Here is a 25,589-nt window from a genome sequence, read left to right on the forward strand (position 1 = left end):
TGCCTACTTGTGATCTCTCTCTCTGTCAAATAAATAAATAAAATCTTAAAAAAAAATTACTGAGAAAAATTAAAGAAGACCTAAATGAATAAAGTGATATAGTATGTTAATGGATTAGAAGACTTGATATCAAGATGTAAATTCTCCCTATTGATTTATAGATTCAGTGCAATCCTATTAAAATAAAAACCCACTCTTTTTCAGAAAATGACAAGATGATTTCAAATTTATATTGAAATGCAAAGGGCCTAGAATAACTAAAATATTGAAAAAGAAGACGAGACTTAGAGGAATAACTTCAGGGCACCTGGGTAGCTCAGTTGGTTGGGCATCTGCCTTTGCCTTGGGTCATGATCTTGGGGTTCTGGGATCGAGCCCCACATCAGGCTCCTGGCTTGGTGGGGATCCTGCTTCTCCCTCTCCCTCTTTTCCCCCTGCTCATGCTCTTTCTCTCTCTCTCTCTCACCGTCTCTCTCAAATAAATAAATCTAAAAAAAAAAAAATTTTAGAGGAATCACTTCACCCAATTTTATGACTTTCTATAAAAGTACAGTTAGCCAGACAGTGTGATATCAATATAAGGATAGACATGTAGATCACTGGAACAGAATATAAAGTCCAAAAATAGGTAAATGTGCCAAAGTAATTAAGTAGGAAAAATATAGCCTTTTCAACAAATGTTGCTGGAGCAGTTTACATGGGGAAAAAAAAAGAACTTTGACCTTTGCCTCATGTTATATACAAAAATTAACTTGAAATGGATAAGATAATAAAACATGTATAAGAAAACACAAGAGAAAGTGTTTGATTTTGGGTGAGGTAAATATTTCTTAGAGTACAAAAAGTAGCACAACTTATAAGATGGAAAAAAATCTGACTATAAAAGAATTTTTGCTGTTGAATATTGATTTTTAAGGGGATAGAGACAAAATGAAGTGCATTTACAATAAGGTGAAATGGAGAGCATCATGTAACATTGTTAAACCATTAAAGAGATAATTGGTTTTGTTGTTTGGATTTTCAAAAAATATCCCTACCTCCTTTGGAGATACAAATCCAGAAATCATGATAAGTAATACTTGTGAATAACTCCTATGGGCTTACCCATTAATTCTACTTTTTTTACTCCTACTCAAGAAAATATATTTGAATGAAATGATTATGAATGCTTTCTACTTTACAAGGGAAGTAAATACTAGCTAAAGCTGTAGGCCTATACTCCATATTCTTATCCTGCCATTTAGTAATCATATAAACCTAGGGAAGTCACTGAACTTTAATCATCTGTGTTCTCATCTTTAAAATCAAGATAATTATAGGGCTTTCTCATAGAGTTGTTAGGATAAAGTGAGACAATCCATGTAAAATAACATAGTGCCAGATTTGTCATAAGTATGAACTAAATGTTATTCTTTATTTGCATGCCTTTAGGTACCTTAAATAGTAATAGAAGCAGTTATTTATAATACAGGTTATACTCATGGGAAACTGCTGGATTAGATAGAATCAGGAAATAAGAATGAATTCATTTATAACTGAGGGTTAGATTGTGGTACCTTTAATTGAAATTGGGTATGTAGGAAAAGGAACAAGCTTGGAGAGGAAATTAATGAGTCTGATTCTTAGCATATTGATGATCGGTCATATGGTATAGATACCCATTTATTTATTTTATTTATTTGAAAGATTTTATTAATTCCTTTGAGAGAGTGAGATGGAGATAGTGACAGAGATAGCACAAATGAGGAGGAGAGGGAGAAGCTGGCTCCCCACCTAGCAGGGAGCTCAATGGCAGCCAGATCCTAGGACTCTGGGATCAAGACCTGAGCTGAAGGCAGATGCTTAGCCTACTGAGCCACGAGGCACCCGTAGGTATGCTTTTATAAATAATTTATTGAGATGAAATTCACATAAGTGTAGCCATTTTAAAGTGAACAGTTAGTGAATATTTAGTACATTCACAGTGTTGTGCAACCACCACCTCTATTCATTTGTAAAACATTTCTGTCACTCCTAAGTAAAATCCCTTATTCATTAAGCACTTCTCTTTCCTCTTCCACTCGGCCTCTGGCAACCATCAGGGTGCATTCTGTCTCTATAGATTTATCTGGTCTGGATATTCCCTATAAATGGAATCCTACCCTATGTAACCTTCGTGTCTGACTTCTTTGGCTTAACATGATGTTTGATGGTCTGCCTATATTCTAGCATATATCAGTACTTCATTTTTTTGGTGACTGAATAATTTCCCATTGTATGTATTTTTTTTTAAAGATTTTATTTATTTATTAGACAGATAGAGATTACAAGTAGTCAGAGAAGCAGGTAGGGATAGAGGAGGAAGCAGGCTCCCCACTGAGCGGAGAGCCCGATGCGGCGCTCGATCCCAGGACCCAGAGACCATGACCTGAGCCAAAGGCAGAGGCTTAACCCACTGAGCCACCCAGGTGCCCCCCATTGTATGTATTTAACACTGTTTATCCATTCATCTGTTGATGGACATTTGGAATGTTTCTGCCTTTTAGCTGTTGTGAATAATGCTGCTGTGAACATGTATGTATGTATACATGTTTGAGTACCTGTTTTCAATTCTTTGGGGGTGGAAATTGAGGGGTCATAGGATAATTCTGTCTTTAACTTGTTAAGAAATTGGGATACTGTTGCTATACCATTTTACATCATCATCAGCAATGTGCAAGGATTCCAGTTTCTCTACACAGTTGCCAACACTTATTTTCCATTTTAAAAAATTGTTATTTTTTATTATACTATCTTGGTGGATATGAAGTGGTATCTCATTTGATTTGCATTTCCCTGATGACTAATGATGTTGAGCATCTTTTTTTAATGTGCTTTTTTAACCATTTACATATATTTTTAGGAGAATATGTCTGTTCAAGTACTCTGCCTGTTTAAAAATTTTGTTGTTGAATTGTAAGAGTTCTTTATATATTCTGGATACTAGATCCTTATCAGATGTTGATTTGCAAATATTTCCTCCCATTCTGTATTTTCTTTTCACTTTCTTAATAGTATATTTTGATGTATAAAATTTAAAAATTTTGGTGAAGTCTAATTTATTTTTTTCTTTTTTTGCTCGTGCTTTTGGTCTCCCATCTTAAGAATACATTGCCAGATCCTGGGTCATGAAAATAATACTCCTATGCTTTCTCCTAAGAGTTTTATGGTTTTATCTTGATATTTACTTCACAGATCCATTTTGAATTAGTTTTTGTATATGGTGTGAAATAGAGGGGTGCAGTTTTATTCTTTTGAATGTGGATATCCACTTGTTAGATAACCTTTTAAGAGTTAGAAATAAACACCTAGAGTAAAGGAGATCAGTTTTAGAGCTATAGATAGGGATTTAGGAGCTGTGGGTTAAATCATGCAAAAGAATACAGAGAACAAAAAGGAACGTAGGAGAGCATGAAAAATTTATATGTGAAAGGGCAAAATAGTGAAGTATTCAACTTAGTAAGATTTATAGGAGTTTAGATCATTCACTGTCAATTTGAGAATTGCTGTCTTTTGCAGTCTTAGTTTCTTCTTTTTTGTAAGAGGAACATGTTTCTAATGCCACCTAGTGTCTTTTCAAAGTATGAGGGTAATATTTCATAAGAGATTTGATATTAAAAATTGAGAGATTTTCATAAGATTGAATAGGACATTAGCAGCTTTGTTGCTTGTTTTCACAAACATCTTTAAGAAAGAAGCAAAAGAACAGACCAGTTATTTTCCTGAACAAATTCAGAGCTGAATTTTAACTTGGATTTGTTAAACATTTTTATCATATCTTCTGCAATAATTTATAAATTATTAGAGGATTTAAGGTATGTAACCTTAAAAAATAGTGGGCTTCATATTTTTAAAAGACATTTAAAATTATTATTATTATTATTTACTTAAACTGGTTTATTGGGACTATTGAAAGACCTTTTGTTGAATTTGTTGAGGTTTAGAATACATGACAGAATGTTTTTGCAAGTGTTTCATAAAATATCACATATGTAAAAAAATGGTATTGTTAAACTACCAGTTAAAAGCTATAGGTTTTGTTTTGTTTTTGTTTTAAATCTTGTACAGAAAGTCTTTTAAATGTATTATTAATGTCATGTACTGCTATCATAGGTGTCTTTAAGAATGCTGAGGAAAGATTGAGAAGTACGGATATTGGTACATTATACTTTTATGGAGACAGGGTAGGTTTATTGGAGATATTTGAGAGGTATGTTCATTTGTCCATTTATTCCACAAATATTTATGAAGTACCTGCTATGTATCAACACTATACTAGGTGCCTGGAATAAAACACTGAACAGAACAGTTAAATACTTTGCTGTAGGACATTAAGTGAATGTTAGAGCAGGCATTCAAGACAAGTTCTGACTCTGAAGTCTGTTTTAAGACTTATAAGTAAATGGAGGGGAAAGTCTTTGGCAGGTTGGATTATTTGAATTGCATTCCTCCACCCTGAATTGACTGATTGATTGATTGATGTATTTATTTGACAGAGAGAGAGAGTGAAAAGGGAATATAAGCAGGGGGAGTGGGAGAGGGAGAAGCAGACTTCCTGCTGAGCAGGGAGCCGATATGGGGCTAGATCCCAGAACCCTGGGATCATAACCTGAGCCTAAGGCAGACACTTAACACTGAGCCACCCAGGCGCCCCTCCCCTGGATTTACTGATTTTCTGTTTGGATATTGAAGACTTTGATCAGGATTACATATAGGAAGAATTTGGTTTTGATTACATAATATTTTCTATGAATAGAAAGGATTTTCTGTTCTTTAGAGTAGGCAAGTAAAGAGAAAAATACATTTAATTATATTCCACATATTAGGGTCCTGGCAGCAAACAGAACAGGCAAATTATGACATTTTAATAAAGGGATATGGGTGGAGTATACTGAAATGGCAACATACGTATAGTACCTTCTGCTTAATAGCAAGTCGGCACTGTTACTAACCCTGAAAGGTTGAGGGGAGGAACTGATTCTTGGAACTTGGGAGTTAGAGGGGCTGTTTATGTAGAAGGTGACCTGATAATTGGCATAACTTGTGGTAGTGGGATGCAGCCAGCCTAACTTGACCCTCTAGGAACCACCTCAGGAAAATAAGTTGCCCCCTAATTTCTCTGTTATCCTCTTTTCTTTCTCTGACCTTTTGTTGGTGCTACCTGTTGGCTGAATCCAACGGGACAGAAGAGGGTAAGGGAACCTTCTGATATAGTTCATAATAATCCTACATTTGGGGATACAGAGGATGATCTGGAGGGGCAAATGGAGATACCAAGTTTTGAACTTATTCAAGTTGTAATCAAGTACATTGCAAGTTTTGAACATTGACCTTATTTATACATAGTCTTGATTATGAATTACTTTATGTTAAATTATATTGCAGATCAGGAAGTTCTCAGCTGTTATTTCTTCAAATACTTTTTTTTTTTTTTTTTTGGTCTCCTTTCTTCTCTCTTCTGGAATCACTGTAATGTGAGTTATTGTGCTTGATGGTGTTGCTGAGTTCCCTTAGTCTGTTGTAATTTTTATTACTCCTTTTTCTCTTGTTCAGTTTGATTGCTTTCTATTACTCTGCCCTCCAGTGGACTGACCACTTGTCCAGTCTTCACTTTTTATAGTCTACTGTTATTCCCTCTAGGGTATTTTTAATATCACTTACGGAGTTCTTCATCTCTAACTGGTTCTTTGTTATGTTTTCTATCTATTTTGGGTCTCATTGAGGTCCTTCACTCTTTTCTCAAATGCAATGAGTATCTTTGTGGCCATTACTTTAAATTTTCTATCAGGCACATTACTTACCTCTGTTTTGCTTAGGTCTCTTGCTGTGATTTTGTCATCTTCTTTGATTTGGGATTCTTCTGTCTCCTCATTTTGTCAGCTACATCTCTTGCTCTTGTAACTAGTCATCTTGTAAGTAGTCAAGAAGAGGTCCTGTAGTGCCCTGCAGTGCTGTGTCTGTTGTTCACCAGAACCTGGTGCTTTAGGGCTGTCTCCTCCTACATGTGTTGTGTGCACCTTACTGTTTTGGTTGAGCCACATTTACTTTCAATCTGGTCATCTGTAACGGCTCTCTTTTCCTATCGTGAGCAGGGTTTGGTCCCTGTGTTGTTAGTGGGCCACTCTGGGGCTACCTTGGGCTTGAGTTGATTCAGACCAGAGATCCAGTAGCACTGAATTTCAGGGTGGTCTCCCTGTGTTGCCCCCTGAGAAGCTTTTGTTGGTAGGTGGGGCCTGCACTCAGACCAGCTGTCTGTGTCTCCTCCCTTTCTACCATCTTCCATGTGGCTCTCCTTTACATTTAGCTGGGGAGAGTCTGTTCTGCCAGGCTTTGGGTCATTTCCTGGACTTTTTACACTGATGTTGATGTTATCCAGGTATATCCATGAGAAGAGGTGAGCCTAAGATCTTCCTGCATCATCTTTCCAAGTTGTGTAGTTTTACATTTAAGTCCATGATGGCTTTTGAATTAATTTTCACATATGGTGTAGTATAGTTCAAAGTTCGTCTGTGTCTTGTCTTACCTGTGGATGTTCCCTTGCTCCTGTACAGTTAATTGAAAGGTCTGTACTTTCTCCATTGAATTGCTTTTACACTTTATGTCAAAAATAAATTGGGCATATTTGTGTGGGTTCTATTGGTCTATGAGACCATCCTTAAATCTTAGCATTGGTTAGAGTGATTCCTTACACTTTATTCTTCTATTTCAAAATTGTTTTATCTAATGCTTTTTCATGTAAAATTTAGAATAAAAGTTTGTTTCTACCTATAAGAAGTCTTGCTGGATTTTGATAGAGGTTTGATTAAACATATTTGCCTTAATATATTAGAATAGCTTTTTCATCAATATATTCAATATTTTAAATATCAAATTTGCATGAAAAATCCTCACATTTCTGTCCCCTTACCTTGTTTATTTTCTTTATTGTGTTTATCATGTTCTAACATACTGTATATTTGATATACTCATTGTCTTGTTTAATGTCTGCCTGTACCCACTTTAATGTAAGCTCCAAGAAGTCAGAAATTTTTATCTTTTTTTTTTGAGAGAGAGAGAGAGAGAGAGAAAGGGAGCGAGCAAGCAGGGGTGCTGGCAGAGGGAGAGAGAGAGAAAATCCCACACAGAATCCACAGCCAGTGTGGAGCCTGACCCGGGGTTCGATCCCATGGGCCCCCGAGATCACAACCTGAGCTGAAATCAAGAATTAGATGCTCAGCTGACTGAGCCACCAAGCACTCTTTATCTTTTTAAATTAACAGTTTTATCTCTACTACCTAGAATAATGCCTGATACATAGAGTATACTTAATTTTTATTCTACAAATAAAAATACTTCCCAAAGAAAATGATTTCCTGTGAGGTCTCAGTGAGGAATCTTAACTGTAAAAATATGCGAATTCTAAAATAGGGGATATCAGATAATCAGTTGTCTTTTTACCCTGGGGAGCATATTTTTCCTCAATAAAAAGCCTACCTATTTTGAAGGAATTTTACTTGACTGACTGAGTTTCCATGTAACCAACAATAAAGAAGACTCTTTTGTTGAACCTGTCACGAACCATAGAAGCTCCAGGTTCTGTGCTTTGTGCTACGTGCAGTGTCACAGGCAGAGGCTGTGGTGGGTCTAGTGAGAAAATCTCTGAGACTGCCTTTAGGGCTTAGGTTTTGTAGCAAATTGACTTTTCTCATTGTGCTTACATTGGCATGTTTACCATGTAAGCTCCTTATAGCTTTCCATATTGAGGTAGTTACAAGATATTCCCTTTCTGATAAATGAAAGAATGGTAATTTATGTTGAGAACATACGTAGATGCAAAGTAGTCTAAGAATTTATGTATTCAACTTTATTTAGGCAGATACTTAGTTTTAACCTAGTTGTTGTTAAATAGTCTTTCTCTTTTTTAAGAGTTTATTTATTTATTTGACAGACAGAGATCACAAGTAGGCAGAGAGGCAGGCAGAGAGTGAGAGGGAAGCGGGCTCCCCGCTGAGCAGAGAGCCTGATGCGGGGCTCGATCCCAGGACCCTGAGATCATGACCTGAGATGAAGGCAGAGGCTTTAACCCACTGAGCCACCCAGGTGCCCCTTAAGATTTTATTTTTAAGTAAACCCTACACTCAGTGTGCAGTGTGGGGCTCAAACTTATAATCCTGAGATCAAGGGTCGCATGTTCTACCAGCCACGTATCCCCCCAGTAGTCCTTTAAAAAAAATTTTATTTATTTGAGAAAGGGATAGAGTGAGAGACTGTGCACATTTGAGGGGAGGGGCAGAGGGAGAGAATCTCCAAACTCTACACTGAGACCTCCCAATCCTGAGATCATGACCTGAATTGAAACCAAGAATTGGACACTTAACCGACTGAACCACCCAGGCGCCCCTCTGTCTTATTAACACCAAATTAATGTAGAATAATTGATGAAGATGTTCTCATCTTTTCTAGGCTAACCAACCCTCCACCATCTGTTCTATTTAGTTAAATATGCATGTTCTAGCAGAAACACGTTCCTACATATAATTTCTATGCATGTTGCATTCCCTTTGTGGGTCCTAGATTTATTCAATTATTAAATAAAGGGGTTTCAGTTAAATTAATACATCCATTTATAAGTCAAATTTATTTGAAGCAGAATTCAATGTGAACTACTAGGGTAATTTTTCTTAGCAGTCCTTATGTCTAAACCCTTCCTTTCCTTGATGCTGTATTTACCAATCTTCTAATTATTTCTCCCTTCATGTTAGATACTGTCATTAGGCATAAATCTCCCAACTATTGCTATTATCTTCATTATCTTTATCTTCAGCAACCATGTGGACCCTATCAATATTCCTGCATCATAGTTGCTGGACTTTATCATCATTACTTCTAGTCTACCTGTATACTCTCTTTGGGACTGTAGTTTGTGCATTGTCATACCACTGAAATGTTCTCCTTCTAAAATCGTAATGCTGGATAACCTTCTCACTACAGCTTGATAGATTTCAGCTTATTCATATGCTTATTTTTTTTTTTTTAAGACTTTTTTATTTATTTATGTGACAGACAGAGATCACAAGTAGGCAGAGAGGCAGGCAGAGAGAGAGGGGGAAGCAGGCTCCCTGCCGAGCAGACAGCCTGACTCAGGCCCATCCCAGGACCCTGAGATCCTGACCTGAGCTGAAGGCAGAGGCTTTAACCCACTGAGCCACCCAGGCGCCCCTCATATGCTTATTCTTAAAGTATACCAGTTCTTAGGCTTATCAGTATCTCCATTAGATTCTTCTGATTTCTTCCTGTTCTTTCATCTTTACTTTCCTCCCTTTTTAGCTTTGATTCCATGGTCCATTAACTAACTCTTTAGTCAATGTCATAAATCTTTTGTCCCATTTTTTGTCAATCAGTCTGGTAAAACTTCTGTCTTTGTGTCACTGTAGTCTACTGAAAAAAGCCACATGTGGAACGGATTGGTGGCCTTATAAAATTATGATGGGTAATGTCAGTCAGTCCTCAGCATTGCTCACCAGCCCTACCTTTTTCTTTAATTAACTCATCATCTTGTTCTCTACATTATCTTCAGATTTCCTTGCTCTTCTCAAATCTCCAACCTCTTTGCTCTCTGCTGATTTCCTTCTTTATTTTGCAGAGAAAATAACTCTAATTTGGAAACTTCTTTAGCTTCTTTACTACTAAGATTACAGATATTTTGTTGCCTGTACCTGCTTTTTATAATGTTAGAGTGGAAGAAGTATTCCTTCTATCTCTGTTTATGCTCTGAAAACCATCCATTCTTCCTCCTCCTCCTCCTCCTTCTTCTTCTTCTTCTTTTTTTTTTTTTTTTAAGAAAATTGGCTGTCAGGGACGCCTGGGTGGCTCAGTTGGTTAAGCAGCTGCCTTCGGCTCGGGTCATGATCCCAGCATCCTGGGATCGAGTCCCACATCGGGCTCCTTGCTCTTCAGGGAGCCTGCTTCTCCCTCTGCCTCTGCCTGCCATTCTGTCTGCCTGTGCTCGCTCGCTCTCTCTCTCTCATAAATAAATAAAATCTTTAAAAAAAAAAGAAAAGAAAAATGGCTGTCAAAGGATAGAAAAGAATTAAATGGAAGCTGGAAATGCTGTCTAGATTCTGTCTTTATTTCCTCATCTCCTACTTAATCTGTAACCGACGGCTATTGGGCTTCTGCTCCTATCACACATTTACCCCGAAACTGTTTTTACAATGGGCACCACTGATGAAATTTCATGTCAGTAAATTCAAGGGTGTTCTTGGGTCTTCTGGCAGCATTTGTTATTGTTCAGCCTCCCCTGAACAGTCTTTTCTTGGCTTCCTTAATAGCATTTTATTTTCTCTCATTTCTCTGGTTATTCTGTCTCCTGCAATTTAATCAGTACTTAATCAATATTAATGTTTTTATTCATTAACCTATGTGTTTCTTAGGTTAGAGAGAAGAATGCAAAATTTGTATGAATTTTAAGAATAAAACATGAAAATTCACTTTTTTTTTTTTTTAAAGTGGGTTATTTTTTAAAGAGAGAGAGCATGAGCAGGAATGGCAGAGGGAGAAGGAGAGAGAATCTCAAGCAGACTCCACGCTGAGTGCAGAGCCCAGCTTGGGGCTCTATCTCATGACCCGGAGATCGTTACTTGAGCTGAAACCAAGAGTCAGATGCCTAACTGACTGTGCCACGCAGGCACCCTAGAACACGAAACTTTAAAGGAACCAGGTTGTGGAAGGAAATTTGCGCAGGGTGCACTCACTTTTGTCATTAGAGATAGTGAAAAAAGTTAAGAATCATCGATATATGTTATTTAAATTATTCTTTCAACAGTCTTATAAGGTAGATGACTGCATTTCTTTGCAACCACAAAGGATGCGAGATAGAAAAGGATGGTTGTGTTCAGGAAACCGTGTGTTTTTCTTTCTTAATGGAAGGCTCAGGTTACAGTAAGGTAGTGGAGATACAGTCTATTGTTTCAGTGTTTTGGGGTGCCTTGAATGCCAAGAGGAGGAGTTGTTTTTTTTTTTTTTTTTTTTTTTACTTAATTTTTTAGATAGTAAGGACTGGTTGGGGATTTTTAAGCTGTGTACGGGAAAGGGAGACCATCGCAGCCAAGGGCTGATAATCTGTAACACTAGTTTCAGGGACCAGATTGACACTTCTACTGGAAGCCTTTTTGGAGTTGTCTTGATGTAATGAATTGAGCCCTCAATGACCTTCCTTTTTTAGCACTTTGTCTTGTCTCTGATAGAATTTCTTACACTGTATCATAATTATTTGCTTATATTTGACTTCCCCATTAGATTTGAGATCTTCTAGAGCAGAATTGTAGTTCATGAGTAGTGTTAATCTTGGTAATCTTTCCCCATGCCCATCTCAGTGCTTATTTAGCATAATAGATGATTCCTGAATTAGTAAATGAATGAAGAGTTTGAATTTTGAGTTTCTGGTCTGAACAGTTAATCAGACTGCACCATTTATATTTCTCAGGAGATGGATTAGAGACCTATTCCTACCTTGTCTCTGCTGATATATGTTTTATTTAGTTAATAAAATCTACTTTGATAGAGAAGTTCTGTGGCTTTAAAAGCCTGTAACTGGGATGCCTGGGTGGCTCAGTGGGTTAAGCCGCTGCCTTCGGCTCAGGTCATGATCCCAGGTCGTGGGATCGAGTCCCGCATCGGGCTCCTTGCTCGGCAGGGAACCTGCTTCTCTCCTGCCTCTGCCTGCCTCTCTGCCTGCTTGTGTGTACTTGCTTGCTCTATCTTTCTCTCTGGCAAATAAATAAAAAATCTTAAAAAAAAAAAAAAATAAATAAATAAAAGCCTGTAACTTTGCAGAAGCTCACATAGGGGATAGTATACCCTATGCAAATCAGCTGTCTGTTCAGGTCTTGTGTTTGTTTTCCCCATAGACATAATCCAGCCGTTAGTGGTTTAAAGCAGCAGATGGAAAGAGTCCATGGAGATGTGGATTTATTAGCTCTCACAACGAAAGACCACACTGGTTGTCTAAGGATTAGAAATTTGTTGCTGAATGAAAGGGAGATGAATCCTGCTTTCTGTGCTATTTTCAGCAGTATGGCTAGTTCTTGTTCTTACAGTCAGTTTTAAGAAGACCAGAAAAAGATTTTGTAAATAAACTTTCTTTTAAGCCCCAGACTGATGGTACAGCTGCCATAATTATATGAGCGGCAGCTTTTCTTTTCTCCTTGTTGAGTGCAAACTGAATCAGTCTTATGGTTATTGCTATATTTACTCTAAGGAGTAAAATATATATATAGTCTCTAAGGAGACCATAACAGCCTGCTTCATATATGCTATATATACCTTTATATATACTTTTATGTGTATACTCTCTATACTATTGAGAATAAAAACAATGCTTTATATATACCTTTACTTGTCAAATTAGGAAATTTGGATCACTATCTCCTGCAGTCCTTTGGAGAGTGAATAATTTGTATAGTATGTCCTATAGTTTGAAGAACGAATGATTACAAATTGGTAAATAATGTTTTAACCCTCCTCCTAAAAATATAGTGCTGCCTTTGCTAACATTTTTTTGTGTGTGTGTGACTTAATTGGATACACCACCAGTTTGCTTCACGTTTCCCCTGTGTTTACTAAGATTCTGGAAATTAGTATAAAGTTGGAAAGTGTAAAACATTACTTATAGGGTGTTTAATAAAATCATACCATGTGAGCTAACCTTTCACTATAGAACTCTTAAAATATATATATATTTTAAGAGTATATATATGTATATATAATTCTAATATAAATTAAGACACTAGAAGCATCTTTAAACTTGGCTGAAGTCTTGAAAATGGCAGCCAGTGACCAAAGAAATGATTCCGAGATCATTAAAGCCTGAGTAAAACTAGACTTTTTCATGCTGTGCCCTTTGAGAAGTCTGATGGAATGGGGAGCTTTTCCTGTGACAGTACTATCAGCAGTGAATAGATGAATGAATTCGTCCATGCTCAGAACTCACCACACGTGTACTAGCCCCTACCAGGACATAAAAGAGCAGGGAAACCGACCTTAGCAGTGATCTAAGCTCCTGAAGAAAGGCTTTCTTGACTGCCCAAGAAGTGAAGACCAGCGTATCTAGAGATAAAGAAACAAAAGAGCTTGTGACAGTATCGAAAGAATCTGACATTTGCTTTGTCTATACAAAGGATGAAAGGAATTTTGCCGACTTAGTCAGAACAATAACTGGTTTTACATCAGCCTCAGCCTAAAATACAGGCGTCGGAATAATGTGTTTTTCTTTGTATTTCTGAAGAATTGTTATCTTTTTAAAAATGTATGTGAAGTGGTTTTGTTTTTGGAAAGGAAAACGTGACATGGATTTTAAAAGCTCTGTAGCTGCAGGTGGAGACTCTCTTGTTTTGCCTGCCAAACCTTTTTAATAAGCAATGAAGTCAGGAAATCAAAGATTGGATTTTTTCTGGGACCTTTATCCTTTTCTTGGTTCTTCAAATATTTTAACCAAAGGAGTATGCCTGGAAAAGAAAAACAAATATGAAATATTTTCCTCTATTTTGGTGGTGATTCAGATGAGATCTGTCTGTACTGCTGTGAAGAAAGACGTGGCTCTGATGCGAGGCAGAGACTTGTCTACACACACTGGACTGAGAACTGATTAGTGGAGTGGTGGTTAGTGGGCACAGCATGGAGAAAGGGATTGTTTGTCTCTTTACCCAGCAGTAAGCAAGTAGGCACTAGTAGTTGACTGTCTGGGGAGTGGCCTTTTTTTTTTTTTTTTTTTTTGTCTGGTATCTATTATGGATGATTCCAGTATTCTGCGAAGGAGAGGGTTACAGGTGAGTAACAGATAGCCTTTTTACTGATCTTCTTCCTCTTAGTGTCTTTTGAAAATGGTACTAAATGGATTGCTTCAATTTTATTTAATTCATTTGAAGCAAGGTAGAATGCCTCTGAGTTCCTCTTTATTCCATCATGTATAGTTATAATTAGAGAAATTGTCCAAGACCCTTCTACTTTGATAGAAAAAAAAATGCTGCTTGTGCTTACTTACAATATATTAAATGAGTGGTGCAATTAAATCAGACCTTTTTAGCATGCAAGTCTAATTTTTTATATTAGATATTACTGTTGACAGATTGTTAACAGTCAACATGTTCTGCTCCTGACCACTGTGCCTGCTTCCCCACCCCCCTCCTTAATTAAGTCACATGTATAATATATATTTGACTCTACACATAGTTTTAGAAACTTTTTAAAATTACGACTTTGCATACGTATGTACACACATACAAAACAGTCATATATGATAGCCGTATATCTGACACCTGTTTTTGAAGTCTTGGGTAATTTGGCACATGAAGAGGTAAGTAAGGTATAATAATGAAAGGAAAATGGAGAGACTGGTAGATAGCATTCAACTGAGTTTTAGTGAATGTCCTTAGTGCTAAGAGAAGACATACCACATTTCTTTTAAAATTTATGATCAATTTTTTCATCCTTTGTAAAGTAGATAATCCTGTCTTGGTCTTATTAATAAAGAACGAGCCAGTTTCCTTTAGTCCAACATTGAATGTGTTTAAGGACTGACCCAGTGAAGGTTTCAGTATAAAACACTGAATTCAACAAACAACCTGTGCAGGTCTCCTCATGAAATGTAGCTATTTCTCCTGTTTTTATTTTGACATTTGTAAAGCACTTTTTTTTTTTATACAAAGCAACTTGGGTCTTTTGAATGATCATATATTAACGTTATTTTGGTTTCTTTAAAGTGTTCAGAAGGAAAGTATGCAGGATTGGTAAAATTTAGGTGGATTATGATATTTGTAGTTCTTATTATTTATCTTTTTTATTAATGGCATTGTGAGCATACAAAGCATCCTGGAAGCACTTGCTGAATCTTCAGCACTTTTTCAGTATGACTGGCCTTTAAAAGTCAATGCCTTATTTTAATTTCTCCTATTAGTGCAGTTGCTTTGATGAGATCTGTCATTTGGTTTCTTGGGGTTATTTTAAGAAGTATTTATAAAGTACTCAGAAGGCCTCTCATAAATCGTGATGTGTGTTCAAGTAGCTGTTGATAGAAAATGGCTGGCACATTTAATTGCATTGCATATTTATATCATTATTTAACTTTTTAGTTCCCCGGATTCTGAAAGGGAATCCTATTTGTTGAGTAGGGAATATTTTCAATTATTGTGTCTGCTTTGTGTTGACTCAGTCATTTTCTCCCTAGTGACTGAGTCAGTCTCCAGTATCCGCTCACTCTGTTTCCTAATGCCCTTCCTCCTGAGTCTTTGTTTCTATCTAGCGGAAACTCCAGATTGCCAGACTACATACACTGGAGGGTGTTTTCTTACAGCCATCTCTTCCCCACAAGTATTTTTCATTACTTTAACAGTTCATTCTCTAAAAGACTGCATTGGAACATTCTAAAATGGAAATAATATTTGAAAAGCAGCAGTTTAGATTATTTGTTTTAAACAGGTAAGTTATAATGTAAAACTTCAAAAGTTAGTTTTAGATTTGTGTATATAAACACACAAAAGTGAAAATTTATGCAGTGGTACAAGTAATTTACTGGATAACCTCAGATTAGAAGATAAAAATCCAAATGAATGTGTGAGCCTTACTAACTGCCTTTTGATAAATAATTTAGAGTTCCTAAAAGTTTTCTAGAAAACCAGTGAAGATACAGCCCTGCTTTGAACTTTCTGACTTTCTTTCCCAGGTTTTCTGGGAGGTGGCAGTGTGACAAATGGTGCATTTATTTTGTGCCTGTTTTGTGCCCTTCGTTGTTAGGCTGTACATTATCTCCTTCAGTCATCAAAACGTTGATGACAGGTAGGTTTTATCTACCTTTTCAGGTGCAGTTAATTTTAAAGAAGGAACAGAAGATTGGTTCAAATTTTAGTTCTGCCACATTCTAGCCATAATAACCATGGTTAAATTTTGAAAAAACTCTTAACTGCCTCCCATTCTGTATTCCACTGTAGAGGCAAGATGATCCTTTTTTTTTTTTTTAAGATTTTATTCATTTATTTTATTTTATTTCATAATTTTTTTTTATTTTGAGAGAGCACAAGCAGAGGAGAGGGGCTGAGGGAGAAGCAGGCTCCCACAGAACAGGGGAGCCCACTGCAGGGCTCGATCCCAGGACCCCAGGATCATGACTTGAGCCAAAAGCAGACACTCAGCCAACTGAGCCACGCAGGCATGCCAGAGGCAAGAAGATCTAATGATTTGTTGGAGGTAATAGCAGTGGAGGCAGTGGGAGATTTTTCTGACTGGCCATTTTTTCAGCTCTGTGAAGCTTGGTAACTTCCTCAAGGACAAACAACTTGTAAGTGGACAGGCTAGGTGTATAGGTCTGGATACTCCGATCTGAAAGTGACAGAAAACTCGACTCTGACTGATTTAAATACTTTAAAAAAAGATATTGACTTGAATATGGATATCCAGAGGTTGGATGGGTTTCAGAGATGGGTAATCTAGTGACCTAGTGTCTTGCTCTGCTTCTCTGCTCTGTGTATTCTCAAGCTGGCTTCCTGCTTATTAGAGAAAGTGCTCTAGTGGTTTCAGCCTGCACGTTCACACATTATAGCATCCTTAGGTCCTTTTAGACATCTGGGAGATCATGTGGCAGCATCTTTCCCTTAGACTAAAGGAGACTCTATCCTGTGTAGGAACTGACATTGTCTTGTTTGAAGAGCGGTTCAGGTTTGGGTCTTTGGGTCAGCTTTCATCCTATTGCTACTTTTGAGGTTGAAGTTCCTTGTGGATGAAAGAAGGTGCTTTTATATTTGCTATATTTCTCAATCATCTTTATTTTAACTTTGAAAGGTCAGCTGATTAGCTACCATAAATACATTTTTATTATCAACTCTTTTACTTTCATGATTTCTACATATTTGCCTAGAAGGCAGACACAGTGATTGGGTTTCATTGTATGGAGAGAGAGAGAGCCCCATTTCCTAGGTTCTGAGTTAAGAATATTTGTTGTGCTGGTAAAGTTTATTGCCCTCGGGTGAAGACCAAGTAATGTTTCTTCCATCCCTTTTGTGCTTTTGATGTTCAAAAATGAGAGTACTTAAAAGTGCCATTGTCCAGGGGCATTTAATTATTTTGGAGAACATATGACAACATAATGCATGCTGGGAAGAAGTATTGTTGACAAAGCTTTCTTGGAATTTTTTTAAATTTTGAAAATTATAAACTGTCCTAATTAGTTACAATCCTCATATGAAAGTAATTCAGTTTAGATTTGTAGTCCTTAAAAGCAAAGTCTTCAAGAACCAGCTAGATTTCAAACATTCCTTTTCCTCTTTAAAGTTACTTCACTTTTAAAAAGATGATGATATACGGACAAAAATGTAACATAGTGATTTCCTTCTGATTTTTTTTTTATTCCCTTTTGTGGGAAGTTGAAATAAAAGCAGAGAAATTGCAATTTATACTCATCAGTCCTTAGTACTACTAAATATTTTCATCATGTCAGTAAACTAAATGACTTTGAAAATTGAATGATTTATCTTACTCGTGTACCTTCTCTTTTTTTTCTCTGCCATATGTATTCCTGTTCTATGTTGTAGCCTCAACAGACTACTGTCTTTTATTGGGAGGGATTTATATTGAACATATTAAGGTTCTCTGACATTTTTCATTCCTGAGTGTTGTTTTCCTCCTTCTCTATTAACCTCTTGGTCATCTTCCCCATGTCCCATCTAATATTCAAATTCTTACTGTCATCATGATTAACTTCAAGATCTATGCAGAGAAGGATAATTGGGCCAGCCTCAGACCTTTAGAGTTCCTCTTCTTCCTGGATTTTATTTTAATGGCACATTTTCCCTAAATAGGATGTATTTTGTCCATGGAGTTGTTTCATTTAGAAATCTAATAGTAATCTAACGTTGCATCCCCTTATCATCTCTGAATTAAATTCCTGCATTCTCCTCTGTAAATCAGGATCACAGATTTGTAGGTCTGTGAACCACTTCCTGTGGAAATGGGTTTTTTGGGGCCACCTTAAGAGATTTAAAGAAAAATAGATGAATATAGTCCCTATGGATCCTTCCTTTGTTTTGTATTTTGCTGCTTCATATATTTACTCAGTTTCTTCATTTATTTATTTATTTATTTATTTATTTTAGTAGAGAGGGAGAGAAGGTGTGGTGAGGGGCAGAAAGAATCTTTTTTTAAAGATTTTATTTATTTGACAGAGAGAGAGAGAGTGCAAGCAGGGGAGAAGCAGTAGGAGAGGGAGAAGCATGCTCCCCATTGAGCAGGGAGCCTGATTTAGGGCTCCATCCCAGGACCCTAGGATCTTGAACTGAGCCGAAATCAGGAGCTGGACGCTGAACCGACTGAGTCATCCACGGGTGTCTGTGTTTGGTCATTTATAAGGCTCACATCTTTTTACTTAACAGCTCTGAAATTGTGGTATGTTTTGATGGTGTGTTTTACTTTAATTGGCACTTATTTTAGTTTTGCTTAAAAAAAAATTTTTTTTTTTAAAGAGTTTATTTATTTGACAGAGAGAGAGACAGTGGGAGAGGGAACACAAGCATGGGGAGTGGGAGAGGGAGAAGCAGGCTTCCCATGGAGCAGGGAGGCTGATTCGGGGCTCAATTCCGGGACCCGGGGATCATGACCTGAGCTGAAGGGAGACAGACGCTTAACAACTGAGCCACCCAGGCGCGCCCCCCCCCAATTTTTTTTTTTTTTTAACTGATACCTGAAATAATGTCATTTCTTGCAGTAATAGTTTTTCAGATTTTATGAAATACATTACTTTACTGGCCCGTGGAAGTATTTAAGTTTGCAACATTTATGTTTCACCCTGAGAATGTCTACCTTTATTTCAGCTCTCTTCTTTTTTCTTTTTTCTAATGTCTTGAACATTTCTCGTCCCTTGATTCTTTGCCTTTTTTTTTTTTTTTGCTTTTCTGTTAATAAGCTGGTACCCATTTGATGTGTCCTTTCTGTATCTTTTGAGAATATGGTGTTGTTTCTCCATTAATTTATTTGAGATGTATTTATAAATTTTGTATTGCATAACCACTTGAATTTTGGTGCTAAACTCAACTCAGGCATAATGTATGATTCAGATTTTTAAATGGAATGGATTTAATTTAAGCTTCCGATTTCATCTTTAGGTAGTTTTGGTAAGGTTTATAGGATATATTTTTAGGAGTTTGTCCATTTTGTCTGTTTATTGAGGGAAAAATTGATATTATTTGCTTTTTAAGAAAAATCTCTGTTGATGGATGGAACTAGAGGGTATTATGCTAAATGAAATAAGTCCATCAGAGAAAGACAGTTATTCAAATGATCCTACTGTGGATATGTGGAATTTAAGAAATAAGACAGAGGTTCATAAGGGAAGAGAGGAAAAAATGAAACAAGATAGAACCAGAGAGGGAGACAAACCATAAGAGACTCTTAAACAAAGGAAACAAACTGAGGCTTGCTGGAGGGGAGAGTGGTGGGGGGATGGGGCAAATAAATGTTGGACATTAAGGAGGGTACATGATGTAATGAGTATTGGGTATTCTTTAAGACTGATCAATCAGGCCCATACCCCTGAAACAAATAATACATTATACGTTAATTGAATTTAAATAAAAACCAGAAATCTCTGTTGAGTCTGTTCTTATGTCCCTCTTTGTGTCTTATTTTTTTAAAGATTTATTTATTTGAGAAAGATTGAGAATTTATGCCTGTGCCAGTGCAGGAGTTGGGGGAGGGACAGAGGGAGAGGGAAGGAATCGCAAGCAGACTCTTTGCTGAGCATGGAGTCCAATGCTGGACTCAGGGGTTGATCTCATGACTCTGAGATCAAGACCTGACCTGAGATCAAGAGTCAGATGATTAACCAGCTGAGCACTGAGGTGTCCCAAGTTTTGTTAGTTTTTTTAAAAGCCAACTATCACTTTATTTCAAACTTTCTATGTCATTTTGCTTTTGGATTATTTGCAAATGGCATGCCATACGTTTTTTTGTTTTTTCCTGTCTATGCTGGTAAATTTGTCTATTTACATTTATTAAGATTACTGATACACATGAATTTGTTTTTAACCTATTATTTCTTGTATTCCATGTCCTGCATTTCCATGCCTTACTGCTCCTTTTTTTCCCCCCCCATTTAAAAATATTGATAGAGGGGCACCTGGGTGGCTCAGTTGGTTAGGCATTTGCCTTCAGCTCAGGTCATGATCCCAGGGTTCTAGGATGGAGCCTGGAAGTCTTCTTCTCCCTCTTCCTCTGCCCCTCCTACTGCTTCTGCTCTCTCACTCTCAAATAAATAAAATCTTAAAAAATATATATTGATAGAAACTTTTTCGGTTGTTTTTCTTCCTTGATCTTTCTAACTCTACTGGTGAGTTAGAACAAAATCAAAATTTTACCCCATCTTGAACAACAAGGCTCCTTCCCTCCTCTAAACTTACATGCTGCTTTTGTTCAGTATTATAGTTAAAAAAAAAAAATTTCAGGGGCACCTGAGTGGCTCAGTGGATTAAAGTTTCTGCCTTCGGCTCAGGTCATGATATCAGGGTCCTAGGATTGAGCCACGCATTGGGCTCTCTGCTCAGCGGGGAGCCTGCTTCCTTCTCTCTCTCTGTCTGCCTGTCTGCCTACTTGTGATCTCTGTCTGTCAAATAAATAAATAATAATTTTTTAAAAATTTCACAAATCAGATATTTTTATTACTGTTATTTTATACAATCAGTACTTACTGACATTTATGTACATTTCCTAGTTTTCTTGCTCAGTATTCCTTCTTGGGCCTTAGACTTTTGTCTTAGGATCATTTTCCTTCTTAAAGTATATCATGTAGACGTTCCTTTAGTATGGGGTAGTTTGTTAGCAAATACTCATATTTATTTAAATGTCTCTATTATGTCTTTGACCTTGAAAGATTGTATGGATACCTAACCTTATGTTGGTTGTCATTTTCTCTCAAACTTTGTGATATTACTCAGCTATCTTTTGTTTTCCATCATTGCTATTGAGAGATATGCTGCCACTGTAATTGTCTTTTCTTTGTAGTTTATGGATCTTATTCTCTGGTTCTTAAGATTTTTTTTTGTCTTTGGTGTTTTTCAGTATTACTATCACTTACTTACCTGGTCTGGATTTAAAAAAAAATTAAGCCCACTTGAGCATATTATGCTTCTTATATATGTGTATTCATTTCATATTACCAATTTTGGAAATTTTTTAGTCACCATATCTTCAAATTTTGTAACTTCTTTACTTTTTGCTTTCTGGGATTCAAATTAGACATATATTGAATAAAATTGCTAGACACAAAAGAGTATAGACTTTATATTGGATTTAAGAAAATGCCAAAACAACAAAAGTGATCTATAAAAGTTAGAAGTGAAGATGATGGTTTCCTTGGGGAGTGTAGGTAGTGACTGAAAGCTGGAGGCACAAGGATATTTCTGGGTTGATGGTGATGCTCATTTTTTTAAAACCCTGGCTGTTGGCTACACTACTATATTCAGTTTGTGAAAATTTGAGTTGTACGCTTATGTGTACTTTTCTGTATTTATATTTTTCATTAAATAGTTAAAAAATATTTGTTGTCTTCTTTCATCCAATGGGATACTGAAGTACAGGATGTTAATTGTCATCAGCAGTGGAGTCTGAGTGGGCCCTAGAATGTTGTTCTCCACTCCTACCCTCACCCCAAGCAGTGTTATTTATGTTAGTCACACTGTATTGTTTTATTTATAAGTTCTATAAAGAGCTATCTAGTCATTCAGTGGTGAGAATGCCGTTTTCTCCCCACTTGATTTTAAGATTTTATTTATTTATTTGACAGACAGAGATCACAATTAGGCAGAGAGACAGGCAGAGAGAGAGGGGGGAAGCAGGCTCCCCACTGAGCAGAGAGCCCGATGCAGGGCTCGATCCCAGGACCCCGGGACGATGACCTAAGCCGAAGGGAGAGGCTTTAACCCACTGAGCCACCCAGGCGCCCCCCCCCCACCTTGATTTTATATATTAGTTGAGGTGTTGTCTCCGAAACCGAACCCTCAAACTCTACTCTCTGTGGAGTGGAAGGTTGAGTTATATGTTTCTTGAAGCCTGTTAATTTCCTTCTCTAAGAAGAGTGCTGCTATTGCAGTGGAAGACGAATGGGTGAATGAATGAATGTGAGTGAGAATTCAACTGGAAACTGTGAGGGAGGCTCAGAGAGAGAGGTGCCTGAGGCAGAGATAGCTTTGACCCACCAGTCCTCTCTATGCTGGTGAACTATTGATGTAAAGGACAAATACCAGTCTTGTGACTCTTGGCTTGCATATTTACTTGTGGGGGTAGCAGTTATTGCCTTTGGACACTTGGCCTTTGTCTTTTCTTTGGAAATATTTTATGGGTTTAGTCATTGTGAATTATGAGTAATGCACGTAGACCATGATTCCCCATGTGAACAGTGCCATCTCATTTTCTAAGTAATACCTTTGGAAATTTGCTTTGTGGACAAGTGAAAGGGAGTGAATGGTTATTTTCCTAGAATTTAGTATATACAGCTTTCTTTGCAGCTTTAGAATATAGTTGAAGAAAATATGGGAATATCATCTTCAGCAGATAGTATCAAACTATATTAGTTTCAGGGAACCAAAATCGTTGTAATAAAGTTTTAGAGACTTTAAACAATATATCCTTGAGTTTTGGGGATAGAGTTAGTTTTTGGAGAATACTGCCTTATCCATTAGCTTTACAGCCTTGGTCCAGGTGGGTCAAATTAGGAAAATGCAACTCCTGTTACTAATGATATTTCAGGCTGTCAAACCTTAAGCTTTTCTTGGGGGGGGGAGGGGCATTTTTTTTTTTTTTTTACTTTATTTGTAGAGCAGTTGTAAGTTTACAACAAAAATGAGAGGAAGGGACAGAGATTTCCCACATATCCTCTAGACCCCACACATACAGTTTCCGCCATTATCAATATCACTCATGAGAGTGATATTTTTTTTTCCCCCAAGGATGAATCTTAAATTGACACATTATTATCACCCAAAGCTCACAGTTTAGTGTAGTGTTCACTCTTAGTGTTGTGCATCCTATGGGTTTGGACAAATGTACAATGACATACATCCCTCGTTAAAATATCAGATGAGCTATGGTGAGTACTGTTAGGTGTATAAACCTGGTGATTTGTAGACCTGTACCCCTGGGGCTAATAATACATCATATGTTAATAAAAAAATAGAAAAAGAATATCATATGAGGGTTCCTGTTGCCCTACATCACCAGTATTTTTTGTTGCCAACATTCTAAATTTGGGGCATTTTTATAGAAGTTGTATAGTGCTATCTCATTATTTTAATTTGCATTTCCCTGATTACATATGATGCAGAGCATCTTTTCATTTGATAACTTTGTTTTTAAAAATATTTTTTAAAAAGATTTATTTATTTACTTTAGAGAGAGAGAGTTGTGGTGGGGTGGAGGGGGCAGAGGGAGAGAGAGAGAATCCTGAGCAGAGTCTATGCTGAGTGTGGAGCCCTATGCGGGCTTGAGTTTACGACCTGAGATCATGACCTGACCCAAAACCAAGAGTCAGTAGCTTAACCGACTGCCCCACCAGGGATGCCTAGGTGTCTCAGTTGGTTAAGTGCTTCTGCTTTCAGCTTGTTCATAATCTAGGGTCCTGGGGTCAAGCCAGAGTCCGTCTCCTTGATCAGCGGGGAACCTGCTTCTCCCTCTCCCTCTGTTGCTCCCTCTGTTTGTGCTCTCTCTCCCTCTCCCTGACAAATAAATTAAAATCTTTAATTAAAACAAAACAAAAATCTGACTGCAGCACCAAGGTGCCCATTAAATGCATTTTTGTATTCTAACCTTGGGCTGTCTTTGTGAGATAGGCAAAGTAGGTTTTTGTTTTTTGCGAAGTAGTTATTTTTTAAAAATTATTTGTTTGAGAGAGAAAGAGAGCATGTGTGTGCAAGCCAGGGGAAGGCAGAGGCGGGAATAGAGAGAATCCCAGGTGGACTCTGTGTGGAGCTCAAAGCCCCTTGTAGGGTGATGGAACCAAACTGAGATCACAACGTAAGGCAAAACCAAGGGTTGGGCACTTAACCCTGAGCTACCCAGGCGCCCCGCAAAGTAGGTATTGTTAGCTGTTATTGCAGGTATGCGGAAAAGAAAAATGAGATTTAGGAAGGCATAATCACCGACCAAGATTTAGGAGCATAATAAGCAGTAGAACTGTGTTTAAAAACGTTTCGACTCTGAGCCCTGAGTTTTTATACCGTGTGGAATATCCTGTTAGTATCATCAAGCTGTCTTTACTGTTCTTCAAACTCGCAAGAGAACACATCTGTCATTTGTGTCACAATTTGTAGAATAAAATACTTTCATATACATTATTTTATTTGACCTTTATAAACATTTCATCTAAGCCTTAGAGGCAGGTGAAATTCCAGGTCACATAAGTTATGTGTTATTGAGCCATAACATGAACTTTATACTGTGTGCTCTTTTCCATGTTCCTTAATATTGTATAATGTAAATACTGTATCATTGAAACCTGTTCTCAGGGTGATGATATTTGAATTTAATGGAACGAGGTGAGTGAAATACATTAGTTTCATAAGTGTACTGTAGCAGCGTTTACACTGATTTCCCCCTTGGCTTTAGACCTTAAGATAGATTCATACTCGAGTGGAGCTAAAGCACCATAATGCCCAGAGCAGTAGTAACAGTACATTTGCTACACAGGAAAGAGAGCTTTTTGTGCATCCCAGCAGATTTATTTGCTGCCAGAGCTTAGGGGAGAGACTGTATTTGGGGATAGTGGTTCCTTTTAAAAAAAAAAAAAAAAAAAAAAAAAAGATTTATTTATTTATTTATTTGACACAGAGAGAGAAATCACAAGTAGGCAGAGAGGCAGGCAGAGACGGGGAAGCAGACTCCCTGCTGAGCAGAGAGCCTGATGCGGACCCCGGATCCCCAGACCCTGAAACGGTGATGACCTGAGCCAAAGGCAGAGGCTTAACCCACTGAGCCACCATGTGCCCAATAGTGGTTCTTTTAAGCCCACTTAGTAAACGGTGTTAAAGTAGATTTCTGTGGTGGGTTATGCTTTTCTTTCCTAAAAGCATTTTTCTTTTTTACGATCATTATAATACCTACCAGCCAGAAGACTGTCAGTAAATAAGCATTCATAACAGAGTATATCCTTTCTCTAGTAAAGCCTCTTTTACCAACCTTTATTGCAGTTGATATTTTTCATCAGTTTAACTCCAAATGAGTAAGAAGACCCTATTTTGAGCATTATAGTGATGATAATGATAATAAGTACCATTTACTTACTTGAGTTATTGTTTTATTCATTAAATATTCATTTGGTACCTACTAGGCTAGGTATTGTGCTGGATGCTAAGAATGTCCTTGTGAGCAAGACTAATCTCTGTTCCTCTAGAGCTAACAGTCATTCTCAGAAAACAGATAATTAAGTAGCTAATGATCGTGAAGAGTTGCAAGTATGTAGAGGTAGGCTAGGGAAACTGTATGTAGGGAGATCTTCCCAGAGGAAATGAGATTTAAGCTAAGGTTCAGGAATGTATGAAAGGAGATAAGGAAATGTATTCCTG

At 37.2% G+C, this 25,589-nt stretch overlaps 1 protein-coding gene across 10 annotated transcripts in view; it reads left to right on the plus strand.

The window, feature by feature from the left end:
- Positions 1 to 25,589, plus strand: part of MAST2 (microtubule associated serine/threonine kinase 2) — a 211,563-nt gene that overhangs the window by 44,976 nt on the left and 140,998 nt on the right. Inside the window, exon 1 of one of the 10 annotated variants that reach the window (XM_032877659.1) lies at positions 21,441 to 21,445. The exons of the other annotated variants lie outside the window; for them this stretch is intronic. Within the exon in view, the coding sequence (XP_032733550.1) occupies positions 21,443 to 21,445 (3 nt within the window). The 5' untranslated portion in view covers positions 21,441 to 21,442. Of the gene's footprint in view, positions 1 to 21,440; positions 21,446 to 25,589 lie in introns of those variants that run through there. 10 annotated transcript variants of the gene reach the window in all.

This window comes from Lontra canadensis, unplaced genomic scaffold (genome assembly GCF_010015895.1).
Source record: "Lontra canadensis isolate GAN:19392208 unplaced genomic scaffold, GSC_riverotter_1.0 scaffold60, whole genome shotgun sequence".
Classification (NCBI taxonomy): domain Eukaryota; kingdom Metazoa; phylum Chordata; class Mammalia; order Carnivora; family Mustelidae; genus Lontra; species Lontra canadensis.